The following is a 21339-nucleotide window of genomic DNA, read 5'->3' as shown; positions in this document are numbered from 1 at the left end:
CAGCTGGCTCGAGCCTGCCCGAGCGGCCGTTGTGCCGGCGGTTCCGCCAGGGGGTGCCGGGTCCGAACGAGCGACAGCGGCGTCCCGGGAGACCCTGCCGGCGAGACCCGGCGCGGGTGAGTGCTGGCGAGTAGCCGTGTCCGTCTCCACAACGTTGTGTTTCCCCGAGCGCCGAGATCGGGCACGTTCAGGGTCGAAACCCGAAGAAGGAGCTTGAAGAGGAGGCTCCCTGGGGGCCCGCCTGTCCGGACGTGGCCTCTGTTCCCATGTTTAGGAAAAGACCTTTTATGCGTAGCTGGGATCGTCACTACTCATGTGGATGGCCTTGACCCTCTCGTCTGCTTTCAGAAAGCACGGAGGCAGCCAACACCCAGCACTCGTGTAGAAATCAGCTCCAAACCACTTGCCCGGAGACAAAAGGGAACCTACACAAGGGGAAACTCTCTCTAGAAATCTTGGCCTAGAAAAGAAAGCTTTTAGCACTCAGAGCAGACGGAGCTCTGGCTTCATGCCTAGAGTGGTGTCGGGAGGGACCTGATGCTTTCTGTGGAGTGACCTTGGGTGGGCCTCTCCACCACTCAGCCTAGATGTCAGGAATGATGATGGCACCTGCTTCAAAGGGTGAAGGTGAAACCAGGAAGTCACTGGTGTGCGGTTGGCACTGCATGAATGTGGTTTCCTCCACTTCCCTCTCTGAGCCCCCCAGCAGCTGAGGGTCCGTGAAAAAGGACAGGAGTGGGTATAGCTGGTCATTGTCATGAAGTTGCTAATTTGTCAGAAGTCTAGTTGTCCTTTCCTTCCAGGAGGGAGCTGTACAGGATGGACAACTGGAGCCCCCTTTGTGTATACCTGATTATCTTGAAACAGTGCTGACTTTTTGTTACATTGTTTATGATTAGCAAAGGTGGTTTATTCAATAGGTAACAAATTGACTCTTCTCAGAGGTGGATAGAAGGGAAAAAAATTCCTCCTTAAGGACCCTCAGTCCCAGTATGTGACTTGTGCCCATATTGCTGGCTTAGTTCTTCTTCTGTGTTTCCCCATCCCCTGAGAGCCCCCAGAGCCTGGTTCTGTGCTGTCAGTGAGTTACTTGACATTTCAAAGCTAGAAGAAACCTTAATATCACCTGATATACCAGCCCATTTCATAGACGCTACCATGAGGTCTGGAGAGGTTAGCATGCTTGTTCAAGTTTATCCTGGGTGTCCTAGGCAGAGCATAAGCCCCAGAAAAAGGTTTCCTACCTGTGAGCTTTTTAATTTAATTTAATTTAATTTTTATGGTGGACTAGCCTAGCCGTTAAGTGCATGGAAACCACCGTGGGTTGGAATCTCAACTCTGCTGGCTTCTTCCTAACTATGTGAATCTGTCAAATTACTTCCCCTTGCTGCTATCAGTTTCCTCCTCCATAAACAGAATAATAATAGTGGTGGCCTCATGGGGTTGTTGTGGAGATTAAATCAGGAAAGCTCTTAAACCAGTACCCGTGTCTAGAGCATACTTTATGTGTAGTAGTCATCACTGCACCACATCCTTAACTTCATGATATTTTAGAAGTATGATACTCTCAAAGACTGTGTGACATTCAGCAGAGCATCACGATGAAGGGCCCAGGTTTGGTTCCCAGCCATTTACTAGCTTTGTGACCTTGAACCCAATATCTCATCTGTAAAATGGGATAAGGGACATCGGCCTGGTCAAGTAGTTGTGGGGTTATATGAGACAGCGTATGTAAATCCCATAGCTTGGTTCCAGGGTCATTGGGCTCTGAAATGGTACCATGTCATTATAACCTTGATCTAGCCAAAAGGCCCAGTTGAGATCAAGCATCAAAAGAAAGGTACTTATAGGAAGTAGGTTAAAAGACATGGTGTTGTCAGATTTCAGATGACAAAGGAACAGTTGTTAAATGTTCTCTCTGATTCTAACAATCCGATTTTTTCAACTCGCAGTGTAAGAGTTCTTCGTAGAACATTGCTTTCTCTTCCTCTGCCCTCCATGTGACTGCTTTCACCCTCATTGCCATTGATATCATCCAGCAGAGCCTGCAATTAACAAATGACCTAGAGCTATTACTATTACTACGTGCTCAGAAATCCTGTTCTTGTTGTAGGTGAGCGACTTCTTTCGTGATGGAGGGAAGCCGGCAGACCCGAGTGTCTCGGCCCTACAAGATCAGCGAATCTTCAAAGGTCTGTGAAAATTGCCTAAGAAGTGTGATGTTTTTCTAATGAGCTCATTCTCAGTGTACACACTGGTTTTCTGTTCTTGGTGGTCGTGGTAATCTTCTTACTGATGAGCAGAGGTAGCCTGGGCTAGGTGTGGAAGAAACATAAAATAGATCTGGCAGTGCAAGGGTCATTAGAGACACAGCTCAACTCATTTATTCTGCACCTCAACCCTAAGAGCTGGGTGGGACAGGATAAAAGTCATGGGACTGCTGTCCCCACTTGGGGGCTCAAAAACTCCAAGGACAAGTCCATTGAGAAGCCAGCATCCAACTTTATGGTGGGGGCAGCACATTGCATTCCTGGTTGTTAAGGGCCCAGGGTCCTCCCCCATCATGACTTTCTGGGACCCTAGGAATGAGTGAGGTTGGTTTCCCAGGGCTGGGCTACCAACCTGTGTCACACTAGCTGCATCAGAATCACCCTGGGAGAAAGTCAGGGGAAGGGTGTCCCATTAGAAATGCATATGCCTGGCCTCTCCCCCAGACCTGCTCAGTTAAAATCTGAGCGCAGGACCGGGGCATCTATACCTTCAGAAAACTTCTCTGGGAACTCGGAGCAGCCCCTGTCCCCTCAGCTACTATAGATAAGAATTGGGGTCCCAACTTGCTGGACTATCCCCACTTTTACCTATCTTTTTATATATATCAGTAACACCCCCTTTAAAAGTGATCCTTTTTGGATATTTAATTTTATGGTTACCCTAGATCAGCATTCTCAGTGAGGCAAATATTACCCCCACAAGGGTAAAATTGGTTCTTGGGGTGTGGAAAGAATTTTTACTCTCTTTATGATTACAGCACCACTATACATATAGTACATGCACAGATAAATAGAATATATGTGATATTAACGTTTTGTGGACGCTGTTAGAAAAAATACCTTAAAGAACATTGAAAAAAGGTTAAGAAAGTCCCTGTCAGCTAAAGGGAGTTGTGAGCAGCCTAGAGATCTGAGGGAAAAAGAAGGAGATTCTGCACATGTGCATCAAAGAAAAACGGGCGTAATTTTCAGGATAGGTTGGTTCTGAGAAACAGTCTCCTATTTCCATTTGCGTTTACTGAGAAGACTCTTGCCAAGCCTGGCTTTATCTGCTGTGAAAACCCAGAAAGGTCTCTCTGCTGACTCAAAGGGGCTTTGTTTCAGAGCTTGGCTACGGAGACAGTATGGCTTTCTAAGTTTCATAGCACTAGAAATCTTTGTCCCTTAAAGCCTGATTCTGAGTTTCTTTCTTTCTTCATTGATGCTTTTAGGAATAGGGTTCTCAATCCGTTGGTTGATTGTATTTATGTTCCTAACTTTTTGTATTTAAAAAGTGCCCAAATTATAACTGATTTTTCTAGACATTAACACACCCCTGTGGTCTGCACCGAGATTAAAAAAAATTACCAAACCCCTGTAGTCCCTCCATTGCCACTCTCCCAACTTCCAATGCTGCGATTTTGCCTGCCCTTGAGCTCTCTGTAAGCGTGCCTGGCTCCTTGCACTCAGGATGGTGCATCCGAGGTTCTCCGCAGTGGCTGCTTATCGTAGTAGGTTGTTCCTTCTCGGTGCGATGGAGTCTTCCACTGAGTGACTACCACTGTTCATTTATCTACTCTAAAATGCGTTCATCTATTTTGATGCCGAGTTCTTTTTTAATATGAAATACCCCATATCTGCTGTATCCGTCCAGTATTAGCTCCTGAGTACCCGTGTTTCTTCACCCACTTTGCCTTTTTTCTGATAAAGGCACTAGCATAGGACATGAAGGAAAGAACAGGGTCGATACTATCGGAGAACGTTGGGGGCCGGGGCTTTGAAGTTGTACGAAGTGCTAAGACTCTGTTCCTATTGTTCCTTTAAAATTGGGAAGTCACATTTGTCTGTTGTTTGAAGTTCTCGTCTCCGCAGCTACACTAAAATAATGAGAAACGGGCTGTCGTCAAGAACCAGGTACAGAATTAAAGGCGCCTACTTAGCTCGGAGACCCAGTTTTAGAAGCAGCGCTGCCCTTTTCCCTGCTCTGGCTCATGGAGCAGATGGTTCCCTTTGGCAGCTGTCGTCTGGGGCTTTCCCAAGTCCCCACCCCTCGGGGTTGTCTCTTTTTTATCAAGCAGCCTGGGGTCATGTGTACCCCCATTTAAGTGTGGCGCCTCCATATCCCCACCAGCTTGGTGACAACCAGGGGCCCCGGTTGGGCGGACAGCACACCCGATGCCCCTCACTTGCTTCTCTCAGGACACTGAGCCGTTACTATTACGAGATATCCTGCTGCTATAGTGCTTTTTAATTTCCTTCAATCTGCATTTGAGAGGGGCCCCAAGCCAGCATGTGTTGGAGTCGAGACCATTTCTGCTTAATTAGAAGCCAAAACCAGGCCAGCCAGGCTCTCTCTCTGCAAGTAACCAGAATAAATGGAGCTATCTGTGTTTGGGACCTATGAGAAACCATCCTGTAATGTAAGAGCAGTAGAACCTGCCTCTCTAGACTTGGATAGGAAGGAAGCTTAAGGCAGTATCTGTTTGGTGTCCTCATCAGAATGTGAGGTGGCTACCCATACCCATAATATATAGACAGCGATCGATGTTGGAACTAGATAAGGAAGGACCAGAGGGAAAAGAAGTCTCTCAATTACAAATCCGTCAGAGGCAATAAAGAGCAGATTTGGAGGGGAAGAAAGAAATGAAACTCACTACTCTAGGAAGTAACCTACAAGAATTAGGGGACCTGTCAGCCAATCACATAGCAGCTCACACCTACCAACCCCTCAGTCCATCTTCCTTTCTACCACCATTTCCCTTTTTGAGGCTTAGTGCCCAGCCAGCCTCTTCTCAATCACCCTCAAATAGATCAGCTACCTAGTTGATATTCCCGAATGGCCTGTTTTCCCCTATATTGAATTTTCTTGTTGTTTTCATAGTGAATAAATAAGTGTGCGATATCTCGAAAGCCTCGAGCATAATTAGTCCTCCAAGGATTTGAAACTCTTGACAAGGTCTGACATATCTTCACAGCCTCAAAAGCACATGGCAGGCATGTAGCACTCAATAACCGTCTACCAACATAAATTTATGGAATTCATAGTCATTATTCATATTAATTCATTTGTTAATTCTAGCACAGCATGGTGACTTCAGGTTTGGGCTCTGGAATCAAACAGGTTCAAATCTCAGCCCTGCCGTGCAGTCATTGTGGGGCTTTGGACAGGCTTCTTCTTAGTCTCTGCAAAGTAGAGATTATAGTAGATATATCCTTTGGAGAGTTTTCAAGATGTTTAAATGAGAGATTGCATGTCAGGTACACAGCACAATGCAGGTACATATAAGCCCCCGGGAAAAGACAATGTATCTGAATTTTACGTATACGTCTCTTTTAACCCTGGCATTGGCTAGTGAAGCCATATTTCCAGAAGTAGGATTCCCAGAGCACTTCAGTCTGGAGACATCACTCAGCCTTTGGGACCCACCACATCCCTGCACAGATCAGTAGAAATAGGAGTCTCTATAGCAAGACCCTCTGCCTTTCTGAGAGGGCAAAAGCTGTCTTCCTCAGCACAGAGCGCTGGTGGGGATGACAATCACAGCAGCTTCCCTCAGGCGGCCTCTTTGCCGTAATCTGTCTCATTAAATGCCCCCTACCCCAGCCCGAGCAGTGAATACCCTCATCTTCACTTTTGAGACAAGGAAATGGAGTCTCAGAGTCTCCTTGTGACTCACCCTAGATCACACAGCTGATAAGTGGCAGAGCTGGAGTCAAACCCCGATTCTGTCTGACTTTTGAGGCTACACTCTGAGCTACTTCTTCATCCTGACAGGACAGCATTTTTCAAACCTGTTTGCTCATGACCCACAGTAAGGAAGGGGGGAAGGAGACAAGGAAGAAAAAAACACTTTTAGAAATCCTATTTATAAAGAAGGAAAAGAGGGAAGGAAGGAAGGCTGATTTTAGTAGTTTAAATTATAAAGAAGGAGAAAATGGAAGGAAGGATATATACAACACACACACACACACACACACACACACTCTCACACACTCACACACTCACACACTCACTCTCACTCACCCACTCACCCACTCACCCTTGTTCCTGCGATGCACTCTGGTATTCTATTTCCCATTCTCCTTCATTCCACTGTATTTAAAATGCTAGTTGTGTTGCACTAGATTGACTCCAGGCCCCCGCATCTGGGGGAGTGGGGAGGAGGCAGGTTGGTTCACTTCCCCTCCCTGGACCTGGCTGCAAGTAGAGCCCTGACAGGTGATCTCCCATAGGTGTACCGCTGGGCCGAGCACTCGACCACAGTGCTGCAGCGGCTGAATGAGCAGCGTCTCCGTGGCCTCTTCTGCGACATCGTCCTAGTAGCCGACGAGCAGCGCCTGCCGGCCCACCGCAACCTGCTGGCCGTGTGCAGCGACTACTTCAACTCCATGTTCACCCTGGGCATGCGTGAGGCCTTCCAGAAGGAGGTGGAGTTGATTGGTGCCTCCTACATCGGCCTCAAGGCTGTGGTGGACTTCCTGTACGGTGGGGAGCTGGCGCTGGACGGTGGCAACATCGACTACATCCTGGAGACAGCCCACCTGCTGCAGATCTGGACAGTGGTGGACTTCTGCTGTGAGTACCTAGAGCAGGAGGTGAGCGAGGACAACTACCTGTACCTGCAGGAGCTGGCCTCCATCTACAGCCTCAAGCGGTTGGATGCCTTCATCGACGGCTTCATCCTGAGCCACTTTGGCACACTGTCCTTCACGCCTGACTTCCTGCAGAACATCTCCATGCAGAAGCTGTGCGTGTACCTGAGCAGCAGCGAGGTGCAGCGGGAGTGCGAGCATGACCTGCTGCAGGCCGCCCTGCAGTGGCTGACGCAGCAGCCAGAGCGTGAGGCCCACGCCTACCAGGTGCTGGAGCACATCCACTTCCCCCTCATCCCCAAGAACGACCTGCTGCATCGCGTCAAGCCCGCCGTGTGCTCGCTGCTTCCCAGGGAGGCCAACTGCGAGGGCTTCATCGAGGAGGCCGTGCGCTACCACAACAGCCTGGCGGCCCAGCCGGTCATGCAGACCAAGCGCACGGCACTGCGCACCAACGAGGAGCGCCTGCTGTTCGTGGGCGGTGAGGTCTCTGAGCGGTGTCTGGAGCTCAGTGATGACACCTGCTACCTGGACGCCAAGAGCGAGCAGTGGGTCAAGGAGACACCCCTGCCAGCCCGGCGGAGCCACCACTGTGTTGCCGTGTTGGGGGGTTTCATCTTCATCGCCGGCGGCAGCTTCTCGAGGGACAATGGAGGGGATGCAGCGTCCAGTCTTCTTTATAGGTATGACCCCCGCTGTAAACAGTGGATCAAGGTGAGATTAAAGCCAGATTCTTTCTTTACTCTTGAGGACTTTTGATCTCTTTAACCTAGCCTGACTGCCCCTCCCATCTCTTGGGCCTTGACCAGCGTCCTGCTTCTGAACGAGGTGTGATGATAAAGTGATGAGCCACCTAGTTCCCACCCTCCCCTATGCCCGCACCCTGGTTGCGGGGAGTGAGGGCTGACCGGCCTCCTTCTGCAGGGTCAGTCATTTTCCAGGGCAGCGATGTCCAATAGAACTTTCCGTGCCGATAGAAACATTTCACATCTGTGCTGTCCGATATAGTAGCCACCAGCCACGTGTGGCGATCAAGCACTTGAAATTGTGGCCAATGTGACTGAAGGACTGAATTTTCAATTTGATTTAAATGTGTGTAAATGACCACACAAGGCTACTATCTACCATATTGGATAGCGCCAGTCTCAAGATTTGGCCCATAGCTTGAACACTCTTCCCCATGGCTCAGAGTCTCAGCCGAGCTCCTCTTTTGGAAAGTTTTGGAGCTGGTTTAAGGAGGCCACGAAGGCTCATCTGATAGGACCTGTGGCCACTAATTCTGGGAAGAGCATGGGTCTTGGCATCAGACCTGAGTTTACATCCCAACTTGGCTAAATTATAGCTGGGGATTTCAGACTGGTTTCTTGTCCTCTCCAAATTTCAGCTTCTCCCTCTGGAAATGAGTGGGGGAGACATTGACTTTCCAGGGTCGGAGTTTGTAACCAATGTCGACTGGCAAGTGCCTGGCAGAGGGAAGGTTTTCTTTTCTCCCATGAATGCCTGCCTCTCCAGACTACCATCCACAAAAGTCGGTCTCAGTCTTTATACTCACACCTCTGTGTTTTTACTTAACTCGGTGTTTTTCTGAGCTCAAAACTCAGAATGGACTCTGATGACCTTTTGATTTTATTCTTAAAAATCTAAAACCACCCACCAAGGTATAAGTCTTGCCACTAGAAAGAGGCTCCCAGCTTTGAGCCCATCTTCAAAAGCTTCATAGCGGTGGCAGCCTGAATGGATCGCCCCCTGCAGGACTGTGTTTACTTGTATGTTCTGCTTAGATTTTTTTTTTAAGTTAGGTCTTCTGCTTTTTAATTTCCTGTTGACTGCCGCTTTCTGCCTTTTAAATTAATGGCAATCATTAATTTGAAAAAAAAGAAAACTATCTGATGGGGGTAGCAAGAGGAAAGATTAATTTTTATTTCAGGAAACCACTAAATCAGCGATTATGAACTGTGTATCCTACAGAATGCAAGTGCACGAGGCTGGCCACATAGCCAAACAAGTTTGGGGAGCCATGTTCTTCATTTCCCTCTTGGGGATCCCCAATGTCTCAAGGGTCTTTGGGGACTCTGAGCAGCCCCTCCTAAAGAACGCTCCTTTCTTCAAATTTGACTCCCTTCCCCCAAACTCACTTGGTCACTGCCTCACCTTCCCAGGCTGTCTGTTCCATTGAACACCTTTGGGAACTACTGCTAGATATTGCATTGACACTGTCCAGGGTTTGGGGAAGGGAAGGTACAGGTGTCTCGCCTCCACAGGTGGCCTCCATGAACCAGCGCCGTGTGGATTTCTACCTTGCCTCCATTGAAGACATGCTGGTGGCTGTTGGTGGCCGGAATGAGAATGGAGCACTCTCTTCAGTCGAGACGTACAGTCCCAAGACTGACTCCTGGTCCTACGTGGCCGGTTTGCCAAGGTGATTGGGGGTTTCGTGGCAGACTCTTCAGGCATAACAACTTTTAGGTTACAGTTCAGTCCACCTCACTTACTGGATGTTTTGGCCTCCAGAAAAATCTGGCTTGTACATAACAGACCATGAGGGCGGAGGGTGTGGTGGTTGACGAGTCAGGGCTCCTGTTCTTGGCCATCCGAGTGCAAGTGTCAGCTCGATTACTAAGATAAACATTCCTCAGTTTCCGAGTCTGTTCACTTCCTGCATTTCAAGGAGTGAGCGTTGAGTTCAGACAGTGATGGATTTACCTAAAAATCTCTGAGTTTGGGCAGGGAGAGTTCAAATTGCTGGGGGGATATCTGTACCAGATCCGCGACACGAGCAGGTATCTTCACCCTCTTCGTTTCCTCATCTGTAAAGTGGGCATGATTATAATGCCCTGTAGCATTGTCATAAGAACGAGATTGTCATAAGATGCTCCTTGGGAGTCTCACACACAGCACGCAGCACACGGACAATGCTCCAGGGCTCAGAGCAGTTATTCTCCCTGCATCAAGGTGTGCATTTATTATCGTCATGGGTTTGGCAGAAGGCTCATGCCACTTATTTTACCGATTCCCTGTAGTCTGACCTGCAGGTGCACTTCCTGATGCAGTCTTGCTGTGGAACGCCTCCATGTGTCTTGGGGACTTTGTCCTTGAGAGTTAGAAGGATGCATGGTGTAAGCGTCTGGGTGTGAACCCCATCTCTTCCAGTCCTTAGTTATTACCAGCTTCTTGTAGAGTTCCAAGAAGGCAATAGAGTAACACCTGGACAGCTGTTAACTAAGGCGATTGGACAGTTGTGGTATTAGTGACTGATCGCCCTATGCCAAATTTAGCCAAGTGCTTTCTGTGATAAGTCCTTTGCTGTTCACAATAACCTGGTGGGGTGGAGATAGGCGCCCATACAATTTATCATCCAAACCAGGATGGCAGTGAATGAGGCAGGTCAGCAGTAAATAATGACCCCGCAATAAGCAAAGCAAGACCTCTGGTCTCTTGGTTTAGTTACTTTATCATCCCATTTTACAGATGGAGAAATGAGACTTGATAATAGCGATAAGAACATCTGCTGCTGTCGCTCTCTGGGCCAGCCGGTGTGATTTATATACCCTAAATGCTACAATAACCCTATAATTATTTTTCCTTTCTAAATGGACCGTAGATGTACAATAATCCATGATGCTGTCATCATTATTGCATGCATGCCCCACATTGATTTCATTTATTTACTCATATCTGTTTTTATTTACTGACATGTGATGGGACCTCCATGAACCCACAGCCCAATCCCAGAGCCAAGATGTGGAACAGTAACTGCCGTCTGCCCACAACAATATTGTCCCCTATACTTTTCTCTCCCATCCACCTGCCTCCCACTACATAACCACTGTTCCGAATTTTATAACATCGTTCCCTTTTGTTTCACCGTTGTTTGTACTTTTTTTTTTTTTTTTGTCTTTATATAGACTTCATTTTTTAGAGCAGGAAACTAGGTTTACAGAAATTTAAGCAGACAAGAGAGTTCTCATACGCCTCTCCCTACATTTTTAATATCTCACAAGTGTGTGTTACGTCTGTTCCAATGGATGTACCAATATGGATACATTATCATTAACTAAGGTCCACAGTTTATATTAAGGTTCGCTCTTGGCATGGTACATTCTGTGGGCTTTGACAAATGTATAATGGCAAGTATCCATCATTACAGAATCATACCGAGTAGTTTTTCTGCCCCAAGATCCAGTGTGCCCTATTCCTTCATCCCTGCCCCTTCCAATGAACGAACCGCTGTCAACCGCTGCTGTTTTACTGGCCCTGTAGCCTGGACTTTTGCAGAATGTCATATAGGTAGAATTATACTCTCTTCCCCATTTCATATGTAATTTGATCGGGTATACATGTGTGCCTCGATAGCATGTTGTTGCTGTTTTCAGCCTTTATGAGAAGGATACCAGTCTTGTGATTATGCTGACTTCTCAGGGTGGGACATGGAGAGAGGGGCGGAGCTGGGATCCTTGCCCAGGCCGTCTGACTGCCTAGCGGCCCATTTACTCACTCTGTCTTCCACTTCCTGTCCAGTGACAGCTGCCGTCTGTAAAGTGTTCACAAGGTGCCTGCTCCCTGCATCATCCCCTCAAATCCTTACGACCCCCTGAAAGGGCAAGTTGTCCCCATTTGCCGAGAAGACAGGCCCCAGCACGTAGACCCCAGGCCAGGGCAGCATGGAGCTCCCTCCTTGTCTCTTTATCCACCTGTCCCTCTCTCCACAGGTTCACGTATGGCCACGCAGGCACCATCTACAAAGACTTCGTGTATATCTCGGGGGGCCATGACTACCAGATCGGCCCCTACCGCAAGAACCTGCTGTGCTACGACCACCGGACGGACGTGTGGGAGGAGCGGCGGCCCATGACCACGGCCCGGGGCTGGCACAGCATGTGCAGCCTGGAGGACCGCATCTACTCCATCGGGGGCAGCGACGACAGCGTGGAGTCCATGGAGCGCTTCGACGTGCTGAGCGTCGAGGCCTACAGCCCGCAGTGCAACCAGTGGACCCGCGTGGCCCCGCTGCTGCACGCCAACAGTGAGTCGGGCGTGGCCGTGTGGGAGGGTCGCATCTACATCCTGGGTGGCTACAGCTGGGAGAACACGGCCTTCTCCAAGACAGTCCAGGTGTACGACCTCGAGAAGGACAAGTGGAGCAAAGTCACCGACCTGCCCAAGGCCATCGCCGGCGTGTCCGCCTGCGTCTGCGCCCTGAAGCCGAGGCTGGAGGACAAGAAGAAGAAGGGCAAGGCCAAGAGGCACCAGGACCGGGATCAGTGACCCTGCCCTTGCCTACTGGGACCCCGTCCCCATCGCCACCTCCCAGAGTGTCTGTAGACCAGCAACAACTTCGTAGAACCCTGGAACCATTATGTACCACTTAGCAGCTTTTTTTACTTTTATGACTCTTGGTATTTCTATATCACAGTAAACAATTAAATATTCTATGTAACTTTACTTATTATCTTGCTCGAATAATTAAACCTGGGCCCAGGCAGGAAATATGCCCTTATGTCTGCGCAGAGCTTCTCTCCACAGTACAAATCCTTGGGGGTGCCCCTTAACCATATCCATGAGAGTATCTAGGGCAGGGGTTATGCAAAAATTTTTGTAGTGAAAAAACTAGAGGCTTCAGTGCAACATTTCAGATCATCTAGTCCATGCCTTTCCAAACCTGGCTGAGCTTTAAAAAAAAAATAGACACCTGGGCCCCATCTCAGAATAATCGAATCTAAAACTACCAGGAATGGGGGTGGGAGTGGCTAGAAACTGTATTTAACCTGTTCCTGGAATGACTAAGCATCAGCCATGTTTGGGAATCACTGGCAAGGTCAAGCGCATTTGTTTCCATAGATGGGGTTGCAGACCCCGAGAGGATGAGTGAGTGACCAAAGGTCACCAACTGGCTGGACAGTCAGGTGAGACCCAAGACTTCTCATCAGGGAAGTGTTCCCACTGGGATTTTCTTATCAGGTGACGATTGTTTCTGAATAATCCCATTTTTCCTGGTTGATAATCTTCCTAAATTCTAAAAGTACATAGGTAACCAAGGAAGAAAGAAAAAAAAAAAGCACAAAGCTCCTCATAAACACTATTTTGTAATTTATGCTTTTAAAAAACGTTTTCTTTTTTCTGGAACCCACTTTCTTATATTACGGATGTACTGAGGCGCCCCCCCCCCGCCCCGCCCCATCTACATTTATTTCTCAGGAAAGAAAAAGGGAGCACCGTAGAATTTGCCATTGTTCTCTGTGACTCCAGCTCTGAGAAGCCTCTGAAAGCTTTTACACGAGTGAGCACATGTTGATTCCTAGAAAGGTGGTCGAGTGTCTCCCCCAAGTCTAGCGACAGACCCCAGCCCACCCAACCGCTGCTAAGTAGTTTTGTGCTGCTGGGCAAATTCTTTAACAAGTCTGGAGCTGTTTCCTCATTCATTAAGCAACGGGGTTAGATGAAATAACCACCAGGCTCCTCCCAGGGGTTAAGCTTTTTCAGTTTATATAAGCTATGAAAACATATTCAGCACCTCCTTTTGAGATGTGCAACCACCCTGCACTGATTCCTGCAGTTAATAGAACATCAAGAGTGTGCGCCCTTTAAGGAGAGTTTGAGACTATCAGCCAAGTCACTGTGAAACACAAAGTATGGTTGGAGGACGGGAGTGTGATCTGTTTTAATCATGAGCCAAGAGAGGCATTAATGATCTATAACTTGACAAAGATCTGTTTGCAGAGATGAGAAAACTTCAAGATATACTGTTAACATTTAGAGTAATAATCTCAGTTAACTTTTATTTTATTTTTGTCTCTTTATTGCACTTTCTTTCTTTCAAGGTTTACCATGATTTTGATTGGTCCTGTTTCTATAGTGATCAGGAGAGCTGAGAGTGACTTGGGCATTTAAAGCTTCAGTACTCAGATCATCGCCCTCTATTGCTAGTTGGGCTGCAGTCTGCATATTGAGCTAGTTCTTTGCATATGGGAGTTGCCAGGGGCTTACAAACTGTTGAGAAGTTCTGTAGGACATACAAACAAACCAAAAAACTACACTCTTGTTGCTTCACAACCCTTCTGTATATATTAAAGGCTCTGAGAAGTCTGCATGAACTATTAACCTTCCATCAACCCAGCATCTCCAAATTTTGTTGAGCCCGAAACCCTTTTTTATCTCATACCTAGTCCCAGCCCTCAACGAAATATATTTAGCAGAACAACTTCTACCAACTTTGGGTTAACTTAGCCCCTTCCTATTCCAGAAAAGGGTTCGTTACTTGACGACCCTTGACAAAGCACGGAACCTGTGGTCTGTTCTCCCCGGCTCAGCCCAGGTTATGAAGAGGTGATCATTCAACCAGAATCCAGGGGCAAGTGAGGAAGAGCTCTGGGGAGCCAGATGGCTTTGACCTTGGGGAGAGGAGCCATCAGTTTTTAGCCTAAGCCAGCTGTTTTGTTTTTGACTACCAGGACGTGTTCCAGGATGCAGGCCCTTCGCCTCTGTTCTGACTTCTTGTGCCTGTGGGTTACTTGCAATGTACTGGTCCCTAACATTTTGTCATGTCTCACCTACCACTATGCATACAGTTTGTAACTTACATGGCTTAGGATCTAAGATTATTGAGGTTGGGGGAGCATTCGCTTAAAGGTCGGCTTGATAAGTAAATTTCCTCTTGTGAACCAACTTCAAATAATTGGTGGTGCCTCCACTTAGACTAAGAAAGTTTCTCAAGCTCATTAAGGTCAAAGGAAAATAACATCATGACCAATGAGCAGTGTCTACCTGGACGTGGGAGAAGAGTGGTGGGACCTGCGGCAGGTTTTTGCTGTTCATGTTTTAAGATGGAAATCACTAAGATTAGAAGGAAAGGTTTTTTAACTCAGATGGGCAGAGCTTGGGGATGTGCTTAGGCAAGTGGCTATTTGAACTGCAAAATCATGATGGTGTAGTTTCAAACCAAAGGCCCAGAGTTTTGCAGGCTGCCTTCTTGAGATGAAAACAGCAATATTTGGCATTATGTCATCAAATTGTCAGTGCTCTGAGCCGAACTTTGAGACAATCTGGATCATTTTTTTGATCTTTCAAAATAAGCATTGTGGGCTCTTTATTCAGGTTTTGTTTTTCTCACTTTCAAAAAACTAGAGTTTTAACTTCATATTAGTTGTGGATTTTGAGTTTGATCCTCATCCAAGTCAGAGCCTTGTTTGCTTAAGATATAAATTTATTAATGGAAGGAGATAGAAAAGCTGGAGAAACCTTTGGTTCCTTAGGGTGGTCTTTCTGCTTGTATGGATGGCTCAATCAGCATTTTTAACATTCTGTCATTTTAGATGGACTACTGGGAAGGACTTGTAGATCTTGATCTGAGCAGAAAACTTCGTGTGTGTATTCTGAATGTCCCTCCCCTCCACCCTGACTAATAAAGCGACCTCATGGTGACTTAATAGAAATCTCAGAAGCCAACCCTAAGAGGTGTTTGATTTTGGGTGGGAACCCAAATGCCAAAGGAGGGGTGGAGTCCATCCCCTAAGGTTCAGGGTCCCAATCTTTGAGTTCAGATGAGTTCACCTGTGGTTCAAAGTACTTGGCCCCAAGGCCAAGAGTGACCTTTTGATGATTTGAGCAATGTGGGAAGTGAGAGGACCTCCGCCTATACCCCCTTGTAGAGTTACCAGCCGTCATCTCTACCCTGGTCCTCCATGGCATATGGCTTGACCAGTTCCAGCCTGAGCAGCACCTCACAGGCCTTTTAGCTCTCAGAGCTTTCGGCTAGAATGTCAGACCACTGGTCCCAAACCTGGAGGGGCAGTTTCAGCCATGACCTGGACATTCTCACTGTCTCTGCCAATTCTGAGTGTCTTCAGAGGGGAGGGGCAATGGTCTGGCCTCCAGGACAAACCTTCTGGAGCATAGGGCAGTTCTGCAGATAACTTGGGAATCCTGCCTTATGCATCTGCCAAGCCTGGCAGTTTTTAAAGTTTTTTGAAATGTTTTGATACTTTTTGATACCATTTGCTAATAACCATTTTGTAGGTTTCCTGCTGGGGGTTTTCCATCTCACCACCCCCCACCCGCCCCCCTCCCCCTTTGAGATTGCACTAGATAGCAAATGTCTTGTGGTCAGTGCCAGGATCTCGCCTGCCTCGTGTAGCTTTGTCTTGGATCTTGCTCTCTGTGGCTGTGATCTGATATAACTCTTGAATTGTATAAGATCACACGGGCCCATGAGTATGACCGTCTTAGGCTCCCCTACTGAGCAAGAGGGCACTGATTTGCCAAGAAGACCCTCTCACTTCCCTAAGATGTTCTATATTTCTTCCGAAGCTCCTACCTCAGCAATGTGCAGAGTTGAAAAGATACCTGAGGACTGATCCACAGATCACCTTTCTCATACGGGTCATTTCTCAACCCAGGGCATGGCTAGGGTTCTGATCCACTCCCGTCCACCCCTTCTTTTAAAGAAATTTTAACATGAAATCCACAAAATCTGTTAACAGTGAACCATCTGCACTTTATAGAATTATTGCCCTTAGCATTGGAGGGTGTTAATTTCTTTGTGGGTTGTTTTTTTTTTTAACATGGATATATTTTGTGACTTCTGAGGATGTTTTGGAGTCTCAAGAAATTGTCTTTTGGTTGCCTTAGTTAAAAGAATTGAAGGAATGTACAAATTGGGGGAGGGGGGCAGAGGGGATAAACCTTTCCATGTCAGTTTTCTTTGAGAAAAGGAACTCCACCCTTTCAAAGTTACTTGAAGCCGTCTTTCCAGGTTTCCTTGCAATTGAAGGGAAAAATAAAGTTTTTTGGATCAATTGAAGTTAATTACAACCGGCTTTCTATCAAAATTAGTGAAATATTTAACGATTAAGTAATTCATTGGGTATGTTCTAGCTATTAATGTTACCGAAATCTGTAATCGCATGTGTTTGTTTTTTAATTTGTTGCTTTTGTATTTGTAACTTTATGACACTCGGAGCTTTTCTGTGTTGTACTTCTTTTTAATTAATTTTCTGCATGTTGATTTTTTTCTTTGTTTTTAATTCCATACAGAGTATTCTATTCTTGAAACACATTAAAATGATTTGCCTGCTAGGGTATGGCTTATTTTATAATTACATTCCTAGTCTTGTGTGGTTATCGTAATGCTCTTCAGTCCTATTTTCTCTGCCTGAATAAAAAAAGAACCCCTTGCATGTTGAGCCCAAATATGATTTGGAAATTAACCAGACTGCCTTTTGGGTTTATGCGATGCTGGGACATTTCAATTGTGCTTTCATTGTGCCTCTAATTACTCTATTTTGCCAGGAATTTCATTCAGATCCTTGATTGCAGTACTAAGTCCTCTGACCTGAAATGAAACTATTTGCTTAAATTTGCATCCGTTGGGGTATTTTCATTAGAAAAGAAAATTAGAAAGCAATTTATTATCTTTATCAGAAAGAAACAATAATATTTCTATAAGAACAGCTTCTACTTTATTTCCATTAGAGCCCAAAAAGAGAAGGATGGGGCCTCTGCTCTGCTGGGGTTTTACAAGGTCACCAGCAGACAAGCCCAGTCACAGAGGGCACCTTTAGCAACTAAGCATCGGGAGGATGGTTCAAGGTACCTACTCTGCCCATTACACCTAGAAACTGGATTAGAATTTGCTTCTGAGCCAATAAGCTGCCCCAAATGGGACACTGGCTTCCAGATGCTGAATTCACCATTAATCTTTCATTTCAACCTCGGAAGAATCTTAGGTTCAAAATGGTACTCTCTCCATTTTCAGAATGAAGAATCCAAGGCTTGCATTAATCTTACCCGAGTCGAATGAGCTTACCTATCCAACGGGTCAGTGCTGGTCTTGGTTTGGATCCTCTTGAATGCAGAATCTTAGACAAGGACTTGAAGACAGGTGGTTTCTTTGTGGAGGTGGTCCCCAGGAAGCCAGAGTGAGACAAGGAAGGAGGCAAAGCTGATAGGAAGATGCTTTATCTAATGCTGAGTTATAAGACCCTCCAAACGGAGGCTTAGAACCATAATTATTTTTGCTGACAAATCTGAGGGTTGACTGGGTAAGCAGCTCTCACCTGGATCTCACATATAGTCAGGTGGTGACTCCTGGACACTCACTGCAAGGTGGGGCCTGAGTGGGGACTGAAACAGCTGGGGTTCCTCAGCAGCCCCATCTCTCTCCCTCACTCTCAATCCGTCTTCCTCTGTCTCTCCCTTCCACTTCCTTCCTCTCCTCCTCTAGCCCCTTTGTTCTCTCTCTTCAGTCTTTCCATATGGTAGCCTTACCCCAACTTCTTACAAGACAGCCAAAGGCTCCCAGAGTGAGTGTCTCAAGTGTGCTTAACAGTGGCCACATGGCTTTTTCTAACCCCTGATTCTTACCTGACCCAGTCAACCCTCAGATTTGTCAGCAAAAATAATTGATTATGGTTCTAAGCCTCTGTTTGGAGGTCTTATAACTCAGCATTAGTTAAAGCATCTAGAAAGTCATGGAGAGTCCCTTCTGTATTTCACTCCTTGAGGTCATCACAAAGCCCCCTCCCTCCCCCCGCCCCCACCAAGTTTAGGGTGGGAGAGAGAGAGAGGGCACCTCAACACAGTGGGGCAGCAGGTATGTTCCTGGGTCATCCGCCTGGAGGAAGGAGAGTGAGAGCATCTACTAGCCTCTGCCCGCCTGGGTCAAGGCTGCTCCCAGAAGCCTGACTGCCGTCCACTCCTGGGCTGCTCTGTGAACAGCTGGCTGTTCTGTGTCTGAGAGGCCTTGGGGAAGAAAGAAACACGGTGTGTGAGAGGGGATGCTGTCAGCCTACTCTCAATGGCCACTGTGGCTGTGGCTAGAATCAGAAGAGGACAGTGGGCCTATGTCAGACACCAGAGGCACCGGCATGGGGCTGGATTTTAACTCAAGTCTGCCAGCTCAGACTCTTCTCTGTCAACTATTCGAAAACGACCACCATTTAAAGGCCCCATGTAGGGTATATTGCGTCCCCAGAAGCCCTCACCCCCACCCCCACGTTGCAAATATATCCTGACGATTTAGCCAGGGGAGTCCTTGGCTTTCACTCAATCATCAGCCAAGATCGCTGTCCCCTAACTCAGACAGCAGAGAGGCAACAGGTACGAGGCATGTGAGATTGCAGGAAGCTGGGTACGGGACATAGCAAGGACACAAGGCTGTCTCTTCAGAGCCCCACAGAGACAAGGTCCTCAACACATGTCAGCTGAGGCCAGGGCTGATGCACAAGGACCTGCCCACATCCTTGAATTAAGACCGGCTCATATATCACCTTGTCTGTGGAGCTGGACAACTTTGTGTTCATGAAGATGACATTTATTTCCTAGGCGTCTGCTCTCTGCCAGGAAGGCACTGCTGTAGATGCTGGGGATCCAGTGGTGAACAAGATGTCTGCCCTGCTGGTCGATATCCTAGTGAGGAGAAACAGACCCGCAAACACAGGGGGGGCAGGGAAAGGTGATACGAGCGTACTGGAACACATCGAACTGTACACTTAAGATGAATACATTTTATATATGTGAATTGTATCTCAACAAAGCTTAAAAAAAAAAATCTGTGGGGGAAGTTTGCATGGCTTGTGAGAGGAACAAAAGGCATTGGGCAAAAGAGAAAGTGGTGAGAAATGAGAGCTGGGGACAAATCACAGAGGGTTTTGAGCAGAGGAGGGAAGGGACCTGATTCCTATCTGCTGCATAGAGGTGGAGGTGAGGGAAAAGGTAGAAGGAGGGAGACCCTCTTGTCAGGAGGCATACAGAAGTTTCTGTGGTCATCCGTGCCTGGAGGATGCTGGCCAGGGGCAGAGACTTCCCTGATAAATTCCTCTAGGGAACGCACTGCAGCTGCACCAGTTACAAACCACACCTAAACTTGGTGTCTTAAAACAACAACGGTTTAATTATATAGATGGGGCCTGGCTAGGAGATTCTACAGCTTTAGCCAGGGTCTCTCGGTGGTATGGCTTCACTCACATGTCTGCTTTGGTCGTGGGGGCGGGGAGGGGGCAGGAGGGGCGGGGTTGGGAGTGTAGGGTAGAAGGTTGGCCTCAGTAGGGACCATCGACTAGAAACCTGGCCTGGTGGTCTCAGAGAAGTCTGAGGATTTCTCACCTGGTAGCTCAGGGCAACCCAAGAGAATGTTCCAAGAGACAGAGGAGCAGAAGCTGCCTATGTCCTTTTTTAAAAAAATTAACACACAATAAAATGTACTCTGTGTGCGTATAGTTCTATGAATTTTAACATAGCCAATTCATTATTTACTGCATAAATAAAAGCCCAGCAAAGGGCAGAAAGGCAGGCAGCGAGAGAAGAAGGAAAGTGGATAGGGAGGCTATGCAAGGAATCGGCAGGTAGCACTACCTGGAGATAGAATGTTTTATATAATATCAGTGTCCTCCAAATGAAAGCATAAATTTGACGATGCAAGATGAAAAAAATAAATTGAAAAAAATAAAAGCCCAACAATGGGTGAATGGATGAAGAAAATGTGGTTCAACCATGCAATAAAATATTACTAAGCCATAAACAGAAACAGAGCACTGACACATGCTACAACATGGAAGAACCTTGAAGACATTACGCTAAGTCAAAGAAGCCAGACAAAAAAGACCACATGTTGTTGATTCCATTTATATGCAACGGCCAGAACAGGCAAATTTATAGAGACACAAAGTAGATTAGTGGTTGCTTAGGGCTGTGGTGGAATGACAGGGGGTGGGGAGCAATAGCTAAAGAGTATGGGGTTTCTCTTTGTGGTGAGGAAAATTTCCTAAACTTGACTGTGGTTATGGTTGCACATATCTGTGACTAAACAAAAAAAATCACAGAATTATATACTCTAAATGGGTGAATTGTATGCTATGTGAATTATATCTCAGTAAAGCTGTTTAAAATATTACATAATTCACCCCATTCTCTGAGTTCTGTGTTTTGGTCTCCCAGATAGCAACAGGCTGAAAGCCAGGATCTGCCTAAATTAGGGACAAGATGGTGAGAACAGAGGTAGCCTTCGTTTGGGTCCAGCTAGGAAAACAATTCTGCATGGGCAGACCTCAGGGCATCCTTCAGAGGGTGCTCTAGATAAGTGGTTCTCAAAAGGTGGTCCCTGGACCGGCAGCATCACAGGGAATTTGGTAGACATGCCAGTTCTCAGGCCCCACCCCAGATCTGTCAAATCTGCTGAATCATTCCCAAGCAATGTGTGTTTTCACAAGCCCTCCTGGTGAGTCTAAGGCGTGCTGTGCTCGATTGAGAACCATTGCTCTCTAGAGAGTTCTGTCTCCTTCCTCCATCTACAGGCTTTCCTGGGCTATGAGTCCGCCAAACTGCCAACGGCTATGCCCAGTTCGTGCTGGCCAAAACTGGAACCACAGGGCTTTTCTCCAGCTAAGAACAACCCAGCCTAGGGGGAGATGAATCTTCCAGACTGAAACGGCTAGAAAAGGTCCTGGAGCAAATCTCTGCAGAGACCAAACACCTGCTGCATCCCAGAGACAGTGAACCGTGTCTG

The 21339-nt window shown here is 47.0% G+C and overlaps 1 protein-coding gene across 1 annotated transcript; it reads left to right on the top strand.

Annotated features, from left to right (window-relative positions):
* Positions 1 to 17014, top strand: KLHL36 (kelch like family member 36). The gene is made up of 5 exons (XM_011370280.2): positions 1 to 116; positions 2114 to 2192; positions 6483 to 7556; positions 9104 to 9261; positions 11552 to 17014. Exons 2-5 carry the CDS (start codon positions 2133 to 2135, stop codon positions 12105 to 12107), a joined length of 1848 nt encoding a protein of 615 aa, XP_011368582.1. The 5' UTR covers positions 1 to 116; positions 2114 to 2132; the 3' UTR covers positions 12108 to 17014.
* The last annotated feature ends 4325 nt before the right edge of the window (positions 17015 to 21339 follow it).

The sequence above is a fragment of the Pteropus vampyrus genome, unplaced genomic scaffold (assembly GCF_000151845.1).
Source record: "Pteropus vampyrus isolate Shadow unplaced genomic scaffold, Pvam_2.0 Scaffold166, whole genome shotgun sequence".
Classification (NCBI taxonomy): Eukaryota; Metazoa; Chordata; class Mammalia; order Chiroptera; family Pteropodidae; genus Pteropus; species Pteropus vampyrus.
The sequence above is the reverse complement of the archived record's forward strand: the minus strand, read 5'-3'. Positions and strand labels throughout refer to the sequence as shown.